We start from the raw sequence: 14998 nt of genomic DNA on the forward strand, positions 1-14998 counted from the left end.
CTGTAGACCACCAGAATACTACTAGGTTAGAGACAGACTAACAGGTTGTTTATGTCCTGCTGTAGACCACCAGAATACTACTAGGTTATAGACAGACTAACAGGTTGTTTATGTCCTGCTGTAGACCACCAGAATACTACTAGGTTAGAGACAGACTAACAGGTTGTTTATGTCCTGCTGTAGACCACCAGAATACTACTAAGGTTAGAGACAGACTAACAGGTTGTTTATGTCCTGCTGTAGACAACCAGTTGCAGTGTGAAGAGACCATAGTCATCTCCTTGGCTGTTGTCTCTGTGCTGGCTGTCATCATCTTTGCTGCCTTCTTCGGTTACCGCATGATCACAGTGAGTAACCATGGTGATGACCAGACAATAATATGATGCTTATCTCTGTTTATCCCCGTGACCTAAGCCTCTGTCTGACTGTGTATGTATTCTCAGGAGGTGGTAAACAGGGCCTTCATAATCTCACATGATGGAGGGAGCTGGTTCTGAGAGCTCTCTGGACCTGGACAACCTCAAACAACTGGAGGTCAGATGGCTACAGCTACTACAGCTACTACAGTTACTACAGCTACTACAGTTACTACAGCTACTACAGTTACTACAGTTACTACAGCTACTACAGTTACTACACCTACTACAGTTATTACAGTTATTACAGCTACTAAAGTTATTACAGTTATTACAGTTATTACAGCTGCTACAGTTATTACAGTTATTACAGCTACTACAGCTACTACAGTTACTACAGCTACTACAGTTATTACAGCTACTACAGTTATTACAGCTACTACAGTTATTACAGCTACTACAGTTATTACAGCTCTAAGTTATTACAGCTGCTACAGCTACTACAGTTACTACAGCTACTACAGTTATTACAGCTACGGAAGTATTACAGTTATTCCAGCTGCTACAGTTATTACAAGTTATTACAGTTACTACTACAGCTACTACAGTTATTACAGCTGCTACAGTTATTACAGCTACTATACAGTTATTACAGTTATTACAGCTGCTACAGTTATTACAGCTACTACAGTTACTACAGCTACTACAGTTACTACAGCCACTACAGCTACTACAGTATTACAGTTACTACAGCTACTACAGTTATTACAGCTACTACAGTATTACAGCTACTACAGTTATTACAGCTGCTACAGTTACTACAGTTATTACAGCTACTACAGTTATTACAGCTGCTACAGTTATTCCAGCTGCTACAGTTATTACAGCTGCTACAGTTATTACAGCTGCTACAGTTATTACAGCTACTACAGTTACTACAGTTATTACAGCTGCTACAGTTATTACAGTTATTACAGCTGCTACAGTTATTACAGCTACTACATTTATTATAGCTACTACAGTTATTACAGCTACTACAGTTATTAAAGCTGCTACAGTTACTACAGTTATTACAGCTACTACAGTTACTACAGTTATTACAGCTACTACAGTTACTACAGTTATTACAGCTACTACAGTTATTACAGCTATTACAGCTACTATAGTTATTACAGTTACTACAGCTACTACCGTTATTACAGCTACTAGTTTATTACAGCCACTACAGTTATTACAGCTGCTACAGTTATTACAGTTATTACAGCTACTACAGTTATTACAGCTGCTACAGTTATTACAGCTGCTACAGTTATTACAGCTACTACAGTTATTACAGCTGCTAAAGTTATTACAGCTACTACAGTTATTACAGCTACTACAGTTATTACAGCTGCTACAGTTATTACAGTTATACAGCCACTACAGTTATTACAGCTACTACAGTTACTACAGTTATTACAGCTACTACAGTTACTACAGTTATTACAGCTACTACAGTTACTACAGCTGCTACAGTTATTACAGCTGCTACAGTTATTACAGCTGCTACAGTTATTACAGCTGCTACAGTTATTACAGCTGCTACAGTTATTACAGCTACTACAGTTATTACAGCTACTACAGCTACAGCTACTACAGCTACTACAGTTATTACAGCTACTACAGTTATTACAGCTACTACAGTTATTACAGCTACTACAGCTGCTACAGTTATTACAGCTACTACAGCTATTACAGCTACTACAGTTATTAAAACTACTACAGTTATTACAGCTACTACAGTTATTACAGCTACTACAGTTATTACAGCTGCTACAGTTATTACAGCTACTACAGTTATTACAAGCTACTACAGTTATTACAGCTACTACAGTTAACTACAGCTACTACAGTATTACAGTTACTACAGCCACTACAAGCTACTACAGTTATTACAGTTATACAGTTACTACTTTATTACAGTTATTACAGCTACTACAGTTATTACAGCTGCTACAGTTATTACAGCTACTACAGTTACTACAGTTATTACAGCTACTACAGTTATTCACAGCTGCTACAGTTATTCCAGCTGCTACAGTTATTACAGCTGCTACAGTTATTACAGCTACTACAGTTATTACAGCTACTACAGTTATTACAGCTACTACAGTTATTACAACTACTACAGTTATTACAGCCGCTACAGTTACTACAGTTATTACAGCTGCTACAGTTATTACAGCTACTACAGTTATTATAGCTACTACAGTTATTACAGCTACTACAGTTATTAAAGCTGCTACAGTTTACTACAGTTATTACAGCTACTACAGTTACTACAGTTTATTACAGCTACTACAGTTACTACAGTTATTAGTTACTACAGTTATTACAGCTATTACAGCTACTATAGTTATTACAGTTACTACAGCTACTACCGTTATTACAGCTACTAGTTATTACAGCCACTACAGTTATTACAGCTGCTACAGTTATTACAGTTTATTACAGCTACTACAGTTACTATAGTTATTACAGCTGCTACAGTTATTACAGCTACTACAGTTATTACAGCTACTACAGTTACTACCGTTATTACAGCTACTACAGTTATTACAGCTGCTACAGTTATTACAGCTGCTACAGTTATTACAGCTGCTACAGTTATTACAGCTACTACAGTTATTACAGCTACTACAGTTATTACAACTACTACAGTTGTTACAGCCGCTACAGTTACTACAGTTATACAGCTGCTACAGTTATTACAGTTATTACAGCTGCTACAGTTACTACAGTTATTACAGCTACTACAGTTATTACAGCTGCTACAGTTATTACAGCTACTACAGTTATTATAGCTGTACAGTTATTACAGCTACTACAGTTATTAAAGCTGCTACAGTTACTACAGTTATTACAGCTACTACAGTTACTACAGTTATTACAGCTACTACAGTTACTACAGTTATTAGTTACTACAGTTATTACAGCTATTACAGCTACTATAGTTATTACAGTTACTACAGCTACTACCGTTATTACAGCTACTAGTTATTACAGCCACTACAGTTATTAACAGCTGCTACAGTTATTACAGTTATTACAGCTGCTACAGTTACTACAGTTATTACAAGCTGCTACAGTTATTACAGCTACTACAGTTATTACAGATACTACGGTTATTACAGCTGCTACAGTTATTACAGCTGCTAAAGTTATTACAGTTACTACAGTTATTACAGCTACTACAGTTATTACAGTTATTACAGCTGCTACAGTTACTACAGCTGCTACAGTTATTACAGCTACTACAGTTATTACAGCTGCTACAGTTATTACAGCTACTACAGTTATTACAGCTACTACAGCTGCTACAGGTATTACAGCTACTACAGTTATTACAGCTACTACAGCTGCTACAGTTATTACAGCTACTACAGCTATTACAGCTACTACAGTTATTATAGCTACTACAGTTATTACAGCTACTACAGTTATTACAGCTACTACAGTTATTACAGCTGCTACAGTTATTACAGCTACTACAGCTACTACAGTTATTACAGCTACTACAGTTATTACAGCTACTATAGTTAATACAGCTACTTACAGTTATTACAGCTACTACAGTTATTACAGTTATTACAGCTGCTACAACTTTTACAGCTATTCTACCTTATACCATCTACACCTACTTCAACTATTCTACCTACTACACATCTACAGCTACTACACATCTACACCTACTACAACTATTCTACCTTATACACATCTACACCTACTACTACAGCTATTCTACCTACTACACATCTACTACAACTATTCTACCTACTACACATCTACAGCTACTACATATCTACACCTACTACAACTATTCTACCGACTACACATCTACACCCTACTACAACTATTCTAAACCGACTACACATCTACACCTACTATACAGCTATTCTAACCTACTACACATCTACAACTACTACAGCTATTTTACCTACTACACATCACACCTACTACAACGATTCTACCTGCTACACATCTACAGCTACTACACATCTACACCTACTAAAACGATTCTACCTACTACACATCTACAACTACTACACATCTATACCTACTACAACTATTCTACCTACTACATGTCTACAGCTACTACACATCTATCACCTACTACAACTATTCTACCTACTACACATCTACACCTACTACACATCTATACCTACTACAACTATTCTATCTACTACACATCTACAACTACTACAGCTACTCTATCTACTACACATCTACACCTACTACAACTATTCTATCTACTACACATCTATACCTACTACAACTATTCTAACCTACTACAAAACTATTCTACACACCTACTACACATCTACACCTACTACAACTATTCTATCTACTACACATCTACAGCTAACTACACATCTATACCTACTACACCTATTCTACCTTATACACATCTACAACTACTACACCATCTACCCTACTACTACATGTCTACAACTACTACTAACATCTACACCTACTCCAACTATTCTATCTACAGCTACTACACATCTATACCTACTACAACTATTCTACCTACTACAACGATTCTACAACCTACTACACATCTACAACTACTACAACTATTCTATCTACTACACATCTACAGCTACTACACATCTATACCTACTACAACTATTATATCTACTACACATCTATACCTACTACAACTATTCTACTACTACTACACATCTACACCTACTACAACTATTCTATCTACTACACATCTACACCTACTACAACTATTCTATCTACTACACATCTACACCTACTACAAACTATTCTACCTACTACACATCTACAGCTACTACACATCTATACCTACTACAACTATTCTATCTACTACCAGCTACTAACACATCTATACCTACTACAACTATTCTACCTACTACACATCTACACCTACTACAACTATTCTATCTACTACACATCTACAGCTACTACACATCTATACCTACTACAACTATTATATCTACTACACATCTATACCTACTACAACTATTCTACCTACTACACATCTACACCTACTACAAACTATTCTACCTACTACACATCTACACCTACTACACATCTACACCTACTACAACTATTCTATCTACTACACATCTACACCTACTACAACTATTCTACCTACTACACATCTACAGCTACTACACATCTATACCTACTACAACTATTCTATCTACTACACATCTACACCTACTACAACTATTCTATCTACTACACATCTACAGCTATTACAGCTACTCTACCTTATACACATCTACACCTACCACAGCTATTCTACCTACTACACATCTACACCTACCACAGCTATTCTACCTACTACACATCTACACCTACTACACATCTACACCTAATACAGCTATTCTATCTACTACACATCTACACCTACTATAGCTATTCTACCTACTACACATCTACACCTTATACACATCTACAACTACTACAGCTACTCTATCTACTACACATCTACTACAACTATTCTACCTACTACACATCTACAGCTACTACACATCTATACCTACTACAACTATTCTATCTACTACACATCTACAACTACTACAACTATTCTACCTACTACACATCTACAGCTACTACACATCTATACCTACTACAACTATTCTATCTACTACACATCTACAACTACTACAACTATTCTACCTTATACACATCTACAGCTACTACACATCTACACCTACTACAACTATTCTACCATATACACATCTACAACTACTACAACTATTCTACCTACTACACATCTACAGCTACTACACATCTACACCTACTACAGCTATTCTACCTAGTACACATCTACACCTACTACCACCTTTCTACCTACTACACATCTACACCTACTACAACTATTCTACCATATACACATCTACACCTACTACAGCTGCTACAGCTATTCTACCTTATACACATCTACACCTACTACAACTATTCTACCTTATACACATCTACAACTACTACACATCTACACCTACTACTACATGTCTACAGCTACTACACATCTACACCTACTACACATCTATACCTACTACAACTATTCTACCTACTACAACTATTCTACCTACTACAACTATTCTACACCTACTACACATCTACACCTACTACACATCTATACCTACTACAACTATTCTACCTACTACAACTATTCTACCTACTACACATCTACACCTACTACAACTATTCTATCTACTACACAGCTACTACACATCTATACCTACTACAACTATTCTACCTACTACACATCTACACCTACTACAACTATTCTATCTACTACACATCTACACCTACTACAACTATTCTATCTACAGCTACTACACATCTACACCTACTACAACTATTCTACCTACTACACATCTACACCTACTACAACTATTCTATCTACTACACATCTACACCTACTACAACTATTCTATCTACAGCTACTACACATCTATACCTACTACAACTATTCTACACCTACTACACATCTACACCTACTACACATCTATACCTACTACAACTATTCTATCTACTACACATCTACAGCTACTACACATCTATACCTACTACAACTATTATATCTACTACACAGCTACTACACATCTATACCTACTACAACTATTCTACCTACTACACATCTACACCTACTACAACTATTCTACCCACTACACATCTACACCTACTACAACTATTCTATCTACTACACATCTACACCTACTACAACTATTCTACCTACTACACATCTACAGCTACTACACATCTATACCTACTACAACTATTCTATCTACTACACATCTACACCTACTACACATCTACACCTACTACAACTATTCTATCTACTACACATCTACACCTACTTCACATCTTCACCTACTACAGCTATTCTATCTACTACACATCTACACCTACTACAACTATTCTACCTACTACACATCTACACCTACTACACATCTACACCTACTACACATCTACAGCTATTACAGCTACTCTACCTTATACACATCTACAGCTACTACAGCTATTCTACTTTATACACATCTACACCTACCACAGCTATTCTACCTATTACACATCTACACCTACTACACATCTACACCTACTACAGCTATTCTATCTACTACACATCTACACCTACTACAACTATTCTACCTACTACACATCTACACCTACTACACATCTACACCTACTACACATCTACAGCTATTACAGCTACTCTACCTTATACACATCTACAGCTACTACAGCTATTCTACTTTATACACATCTACACCTACCACAGCTATTCTACCTATTACACATCTACACCTACTACACATCTACACCTACTACAGCTATTCTATCTACTACACATCTACACCTACTACACATCTACACCTACTACAGCTATTCGACCTAGTACACATCTACACCTACTACAACTTTTCTACCTACTATACATCTACACCTACTACAACTATTCTACCATATACAGTGCCTTGCGAAAGTATTCGGCCCCCTTGAACTTTGCGACCTTTTGCCACATTTCAGGCTTCAAACATAAAGATATAAAACTGTATTTTTTTGTGAAGAATCAACAACAAGTGGGACACAATCATGAAGTGGAACGACATTTATTGGATATTTCAAACTTTCTTAACAAATCAAAAACTGAAAAATTGGGCGTTCAAAATTATTCAGCCCCCTTAAGTTAATACTTTGTAGCGCCACCTTTTGCTGTGATTACAGCTGTAAGTCGCTTGGGGTATGTCTCTATCAGTTTTGCACATCGAGAGACTGAAATTTTTTCCCATTCCTCCTTGCAAAACAGCTCGAGCTGAGTGAGGTTGGATGGAGAGCATTTGTGAACAGCAGTTTTCAGTTCTTTCCACAGATTCTCGATTGGATTCAGGTCTGGACTTTGACTTGGCCATTCTAACACCTGGATATGTTTATTTTTGAACCATTCCATTGTAGATCAAATCAAATCAAATCAAATTTATTTATATAGCCCTTCGTACATCAGCTGATATCTCAAAGTGCTGTACAGAAACCCAGCCTAAAACCCCAAACAGCAAGCAATGCAGGTGGAGAAGCACAGTGGCTAGGAAAAACTCCCTAGAAAGGCCAATACCTAGGAAGAAACCTAGAGAGGAACCAGGCTATGTGGGGTGGCCAGTCCTCTTCTGGCTGTGCCGGGTGGAGATTATAACAGAACATGGTCAAGATGTTCAATGTTCATAAATGACCAGCATGGTCGAATAATAATAAGGCAGAACAGTTGAAACTAGAGCAGCAGCACAGTCAGGTGGAAGTTGAAACTGGAGCAGCAGCATGGCCAGGTAGACTGGGGACAGCAAGGAGTCATCATGTCAGGTAGTCCTGGGGCATGGTCCTAGGGCTCAGGTCAGTTGAAACTGGAACAGCAGCATGGCCAGGTGGACTGGGGACAGCAAGGAGTCATCATGTCAGGTAGTCCTGGGGCATGGTCCTAGGGCTCAGGTCCTCCGAGAGAGAGAAAGAAAGAGAGAAGGAGAGAATTAGAGAACGCACACTTAGATTCACACAGGACACCGAATAGGACAGGAGAAGTACTCCAGATATAACAAACTGACCCCAGCCCCCCGACACATAAACTACTGCAGCATAAATACTGGAGGCTGAGACAGGAGGGGTCAGGAGACACTGTGGCCCCATCCGAGGACACCCCCGGACAGGGCCAAACAGGAAGGATATAACCCCACCCACTTTGCCAAAGCACAGCCCCCACACCACTAGAGGGATATCTTCAACCACCAACTTACCATCCTGAGACAAGGCTGAGTATAGCCCACAAAGATCTCCGCCACGGCACAACCCAAGGGGGGGGGGGCGCCAACCCAGACAGGATGACCACAACAGTGAATCAACCCACTCAGGTGACGCACCCCCTCCAGGGACAGCATGAGAGAGCCCCAGCAAGCCAGTGACTCAGCCCCTGTAATAGGGTTAGAGGCAGAGAATCCCAGTGGAAAGAGGGGAACCGGCCAGGCAGAGACAGCAAGGGCGGTTCGTTGCTCCAGAGCCTTTCCGTTCACCTTCCCACTCCTGGGCCAGACTACACTCAATCATATGACCCACTGAAGAGATGAGTCTTCAGTAAAGACTTAAAGGTTGAGACCGAGTTTGCGTCTCTGACATGGGTAGGCAGACCGTTCCATAAAAATGGAGCTCTATAGGAGAAAGCCCTGCCTCCAGCTGTTTGCTTAGAAATTCTAGGGACAATTAGGAGGCCTGCGTCTTGTGACCGTAGCGTACGTATAGGTATGTACGGCAGGACCAAATCAGAGAGATAGGTAGGAGCAAGCCCATGTAATGCTTTGTAGGTTAGCAGTAAAACCTTGAAATCAGCCCTTGCTTTGACAGGAAGCCAGTGTAGAGAGGCTAGCACTGGAGTAATATGATCAAATTTTTTGGTTCTAGTCAGGATTCTAGCAGCCGTATTTAGCACTAACTGAAGTTTATTTAGTGCTTTATCCGGGTAGCCGGAAAATAGAGCATTGCAGTAGTCTAACCTAGAAGTGACAAAAGCATGGATACATTTTTCTGCATCATTTTTGGACAGAAAGTTTCTGATTTTTGCAATGTTACGTAGATGGAAAAAAGCTGTCCTCGAAATGGTCTTGATATGTTCTTCAAAAGAGAGATCAGGGTCCAGAGTAACGCCGAGGTCCTTCACAGTTTTATTTGAGACGACTGTACAACCATTAAGATTAATTGTCAGATTCAACAGAAGATCTCTTTGTTTCTTGGGACCTAGAACAAGCATCTCTGTTTTGTCCGAGTTTAATAGTAGAAAGTTTGCAGCCATCCACTTCCTTATGTCTGAAACACATGCTTCTAGCGAGGGCAATTTTGGGGCTTCACCATGTTTCATTGAAATGTACAGCTGTGTGTCATCCGCATAGCAGTGAAAGTTTACATTATGTTTTCGAATAACATCCCCAAGAGGTAAAATATATAGTGAAAACAATAGTGGTCCTAAAACGGAACCTTGAGGAACACCGAAATTTACAGTTGATTTGTCAGAGGACAAACCATTCACAGAGACAAACTGATATCTTTCCGACAGATAAGATCTAAACCAGGCCAGAACATGTCCGTGTAGACCAATTTGGGTTTCCAATCTCTCCAAAAGAATGTGGTGATCGATGGTATCAAAAGCAGCACTAAGGTCTAGGAGCACGAGGACAGATGCAGAGCCTCGGTCCGATGCCATTAAAATGTCATTTACCACCTTCACAAGTGCCGTCTCAGTGCTATGATGGGGTCTAAAACCAGACTGAAGCATTTCGTATACATTGTTTGTCTTCAGGAAGGCAGTGAGTTGCTGCGCAACAGCCTTCTCTAAAATTTTTGAGAGGAATGGAAGATTCGATATAGGCCGATAGTTTTTTATATTTTCTGGGTCAAGGTTTGGCTTTTTCAAGAGAGGCTTTATTACTGCCACTTTTAGTGAGTTTGGTACACATCCAGTGGATAGAGAGCCGTTTATTATGTTCAACATAGGAGGGCCAAGCACAGGAAGCAGCTCTTTCAGTAGTTTAGTTGGAATAGGGTCCAGTATGCAGCTTGAAGGTTTAGAGGCCATGATTATTTTCATCATTGTGTCAAGAGATATAGTACTAAAACACTTGAGCGTCTCTCTTGATCCTAGGTCCTGGCAGAGTTGTGCAGACTCAGGACAACTGAGGTTTGGAGGAATACGCAGGTTTAAAGAGGAGTCCGTAATTTGCTTTCTAATAATCATAATCTTTTCCTCAAAGAAGTTCATGAATTTATCACTGCTAAAGTGAAAGTCATCCTCTCTTGGGGAATGCTGCTTTTTAGTTAGCTTTGCGACAGTATTAAAAAGGAATTTCGGATTGTTCTTATTTTCCTCAATTAAGTTAGAAAAATAGGATGATCGAGCAGCAGTAAGGGCTCTACGGTACTGCACGGTACCGTCCTTCCAAGCTAGTCGGAAGACTTCCAGTTTGGTGTGGCGCCATTTCCGTTCCAATTTTCTGGAAGCTTGCTTCAGAGCTCGGGTATTTTCTGTGTACCAGGGAGCTAGTTTCTTATGAGACATTTTTTTTGTTTTTAGGGGTGCAACTGCATCTAGGGTATTGCGCAAGGTTAGATTGAGATCCTCAGTTAGGTGGTTAACTGATTTTTGTCCTCTGGCGTCCTTGGGTAGGCAGAGGGAGTCTGGAAGGGCATCAAGGAATCTTTGTGTTGTCTGTGAATTTATAGCACGACTTTTGATGTTCCTTGGTTGGGGTCTAAGCAGATTATTTGTTGCAATTGCAAACGTAATAAAATGGTGGTCCGATAGTCCAGGATTATGAGGAAAAACATTAAGATCCACCACATTTATTCCATGGGACAAAACTAGGTCCAGCGTATGACTGTGACAGTGAGTGGGTCCAGAGACATGTTGGACAAAACCCACTGAGTCGATGATGGCTCTGAAAGCCTTTTGGAGTGGGTCTGTGGACTTTTCCATGTGAATATTAAAGTCACCAAAGATTAGAATATTATCTGCTATGACTACAAGGTCCGATAGGAATTCAGGGAACTCAGTGAGAAACGCTGTATATGGCCCAGGAGGCCTGTAAACAGTAGCTATAAAAAGTGATTGAGTAGGCTGCATAGATTTCATGACTAGAAGCTCAAAAGACGAAAATGTCATTTTTTTTTGTGTAAATTGAAATTTGCTATCGTAAATGTTAGCAACACCTCCGCCTTTGCGGGATGCACGGGGGATATGGTCACTAGTGTAGCCAGGAGGTGAGGCCTCATTTAAAACAGTAAATTCATCAGGCTTAAGCCATGTTTCAGTCAGGCCAATCACATCAAGATTATGATCAGTGATTAGTTCATTGACTATAATTGCCTTTGAAGTAAGGGATCTAACATTAAGTAGCCCTATTTTGAGATGTGAGGTATCATGATCTCTTTCAGTAATGACAGGAATGGAGGTGGTCTTTATCCTAGTGAGATTGCTAAGGCGAACACCGCCATGTTTAGTTTTGCCCAACCTAGGTCGAGGCACAGACACGGTCTCAATGGTGATAGCTGAGCTGACTACACTGACTGTGCTAATGGCAGACTCCACTATGCTGGCAGGCTGGCTAACAGCCTGCTGCCTGGCCTGCACCCTATTTCATTGTGGAGCTAGAGGAGTTAGAGCCCTGTCTATGTTGGTAGATAAGATGAGAGCACCCCTCCAGCTAGGATGGAGTCCGTCACTCCTCAGCAGGTCAGGCTTGGTCCTGTTTGTGGGTGAGTCCCAGAAAGAGGGCCAATTATCTACAAATTCTAACTTTTGGGAGGGGCAGAAAACAGTTTTCAACCAGCGATTGAGTTGTGAGACTCTGCTGTAGAGCTCATCACTCCCCCTAACTGGGAGGGGGCCAGAGACAATTACTCGATGCCGACACATCTTTCTAGCTGATATGCACGCAGAAGCTATGTTGCGCTTAGTGATTTCTGACTGTTTCATCCTAACATCGTTGGTGCCGACGTGGATAACAATATCTCTATACTCTCTACACTCGCCAGTTTTAGCTTTAGCCAGCACCATCTTCAGATTAGCCTTAACGTCGGTAGCCCTGCCCCCGGGTAAACAGTGTATGATCGCTGGATGATTCGCTTTAAGTCTAATACTGCGGGTAATGGAGTCGCCAATGACTAGAGTTTTCAATTTGTCAGAGCTAATGGTGGGAAGCTTCGGCGTCTCAGACCCCGTAACGGGAGGAGTAGAGACCAGAGAAGAATCGGCCTCTGACTCCGACCCGCTGCTTAATGGGGAAAACCGGTTGAAAGTTTCTGTCGGCTGAATGAGCGACACCGGTTGAGCGTTCCTACAGCATTTCCTTCCAGAAACCGTGAGAAAGTTGTCCGGCTGCGGGGACTGTGCCAGGGGATTTACACTACTATCTGTACTTACTGGTGCCACAGACGCTATTTCATCCTTTCCTACACTGAAATTACCCTTGCCTAACGATTGCGTCTGAAGCTGGGCTTGCAGCACAGCTATCCTCGCCGTAAGCCGAGTACAGCGGCTGCAATTAGAAGTCATCATGTTAATGTTACTACTTAGCTTCGGCTGTTGGAGGTCCTGACGAATCGTGTCCAGATAAAGCGTCCGGAGTGAAAAAGTTGAGGAAAAAATAAATAAATATATGAACGGTAATTAAAAAGTGAAAACCGTAAAGTTGTCAGGTAGCAAAACAGGTTAGCAACAAAACGCACAGCAACTCGAAAACAAGCCTGCAAGTTGTGACCGGATTTTGCTTCATGTTTTGGATCATTGTCTTGTTGGAAGACAAATCTCCATCCCAGTCTCAGGTCTTTTGCAGACTCCATCAGGTTTTCTTCCAGAATGGTCCTGTATTTGGCTTCATCCATCTTCCCATCAATTTTAACCATCTTCCCTGTCCCTGCTGAAGAAAAGCAGGCCCAAACCATGATGCTGCCACCACCATGTTTGACAGTGGGGATGGTGTGTTCAGGGTGATGAGCTGTGTTGCTTTTACGCCAAACATAACGTTTTGCATTGTTGCCAAAAAGTTAAATTTTGGTTTCATCTGACCAGAGCACCTTCTTCCACATGTTTGGTGTGTCTCCCAGGTGGCTTGTGGCAAACTTTAAATAACACTTTTTATGGATATCTTTAAGAAATGGCTTTCTTCTTGCCACTCTTCCATAAAGGCCAGATTTGTGCAATATACGACTGATTGTTGTCCTATGGACAGAGTCTCCCACCTCAGCTGTAGATCTCTGCAGTTCATCCAGAGTGATCATGGGCCTCTTGGCTGCATCTCTGATCAGTCTTCTCCTTGTATGAGCTGAAAGTTTAGAGGGACGGCCAGGTCTTGGTAGATTTGCAGTGGTCTGATACTCCTTCCATTTCAATATTATCGCTTGCACAGTGCTCCTTGGGATGTTTAAAGCTTGGGAAATCTTTTTGTATCCAAATCTGGCTTTAAACTTATTCACAACAGTATCTCGGACCTGCCTGGTGTGTTCCTTGTTCTTCATGATGCTCTCTGCGCTTTTAACGGACCTCTGAGACTATCACAGTGCAGATGCATTTATACGGAGACTTGATTACACACAGGTGGATTGTATTTGTCAACATTGGATCATTCAGAGATCCTCACTGAACTTCTGGAGAGAGTTTGCTGCACTGAAAGTAAAGGGGCTGAATAATTTTGCACGCCCAATTTTTCAGTTTTTGATTTGTTAAAAAAGTTTGAAATATCCAATAAATGTCGTTCCACTTCATGATTGTGTCCCACTTGTTGTTGATTCTTCACAAAAAAACACTGTTTTATATATCTTTATGTTTGAAGCCTGAAATGTGGCAAAAGGTCGCAAACTTTAAGGGGGCCGAATACTTTCGCAAGGCACTGTACACATCTACACCTACTACAGCTGCTACAGCTATTCTACCTTATACACATCTACTTCAGCTATTCTACCTACTACACATCTACAACTATTACAACTATTCTACCTTATACACATCTACAGCTACTACAGCTATTCTACCTTATACACATCTACAGCTACTACAGCTATTCTACCTTATTCACATCTACACCTACCAC

The 14998-nt window shown here is 40.2% G+C and overlaps 1 protein-coding gene across 1 annotated transcript in view; it reads left to right on the forward strand.

Moving 5' to 3' along the window:
- Positions 1-473: 473 nt before the first annotated feature.
- Positions 474-14998, forward strand: part of LOC109887002 (bone morphogenetic protein receptor type-2-like) — a 20781-nt gene continuing 6256 nt past the window's right edge. The window contains exon 1 of the mRNA XM_031818390.1: positions 474-534. Within this exon, the coding sequence (XP_031674250.1) occupies positions 475-534 (60 nt within the window). The 5' untranslated portion in view covers position 474. The remainder of the gene's footprint in view (positions 535-14998) is intronic.

This window comes from Oncorhynchus kisutch, unplaced genomic scaffold, assembly GCF_002021735.2.
Source record: "Oncorhynchus kisutch isolate 150728-3 unplaced genomic scaffold, Okis_V2 scaffold1359, whole genome shotgun sequence".
Lineage (NCBI taxonomy): Eukaryota > Metazoa > Chordata > Actinopteri > Salmoniformes > Salmonidae > Oncorhynchus > Oncorhynchus kisutch.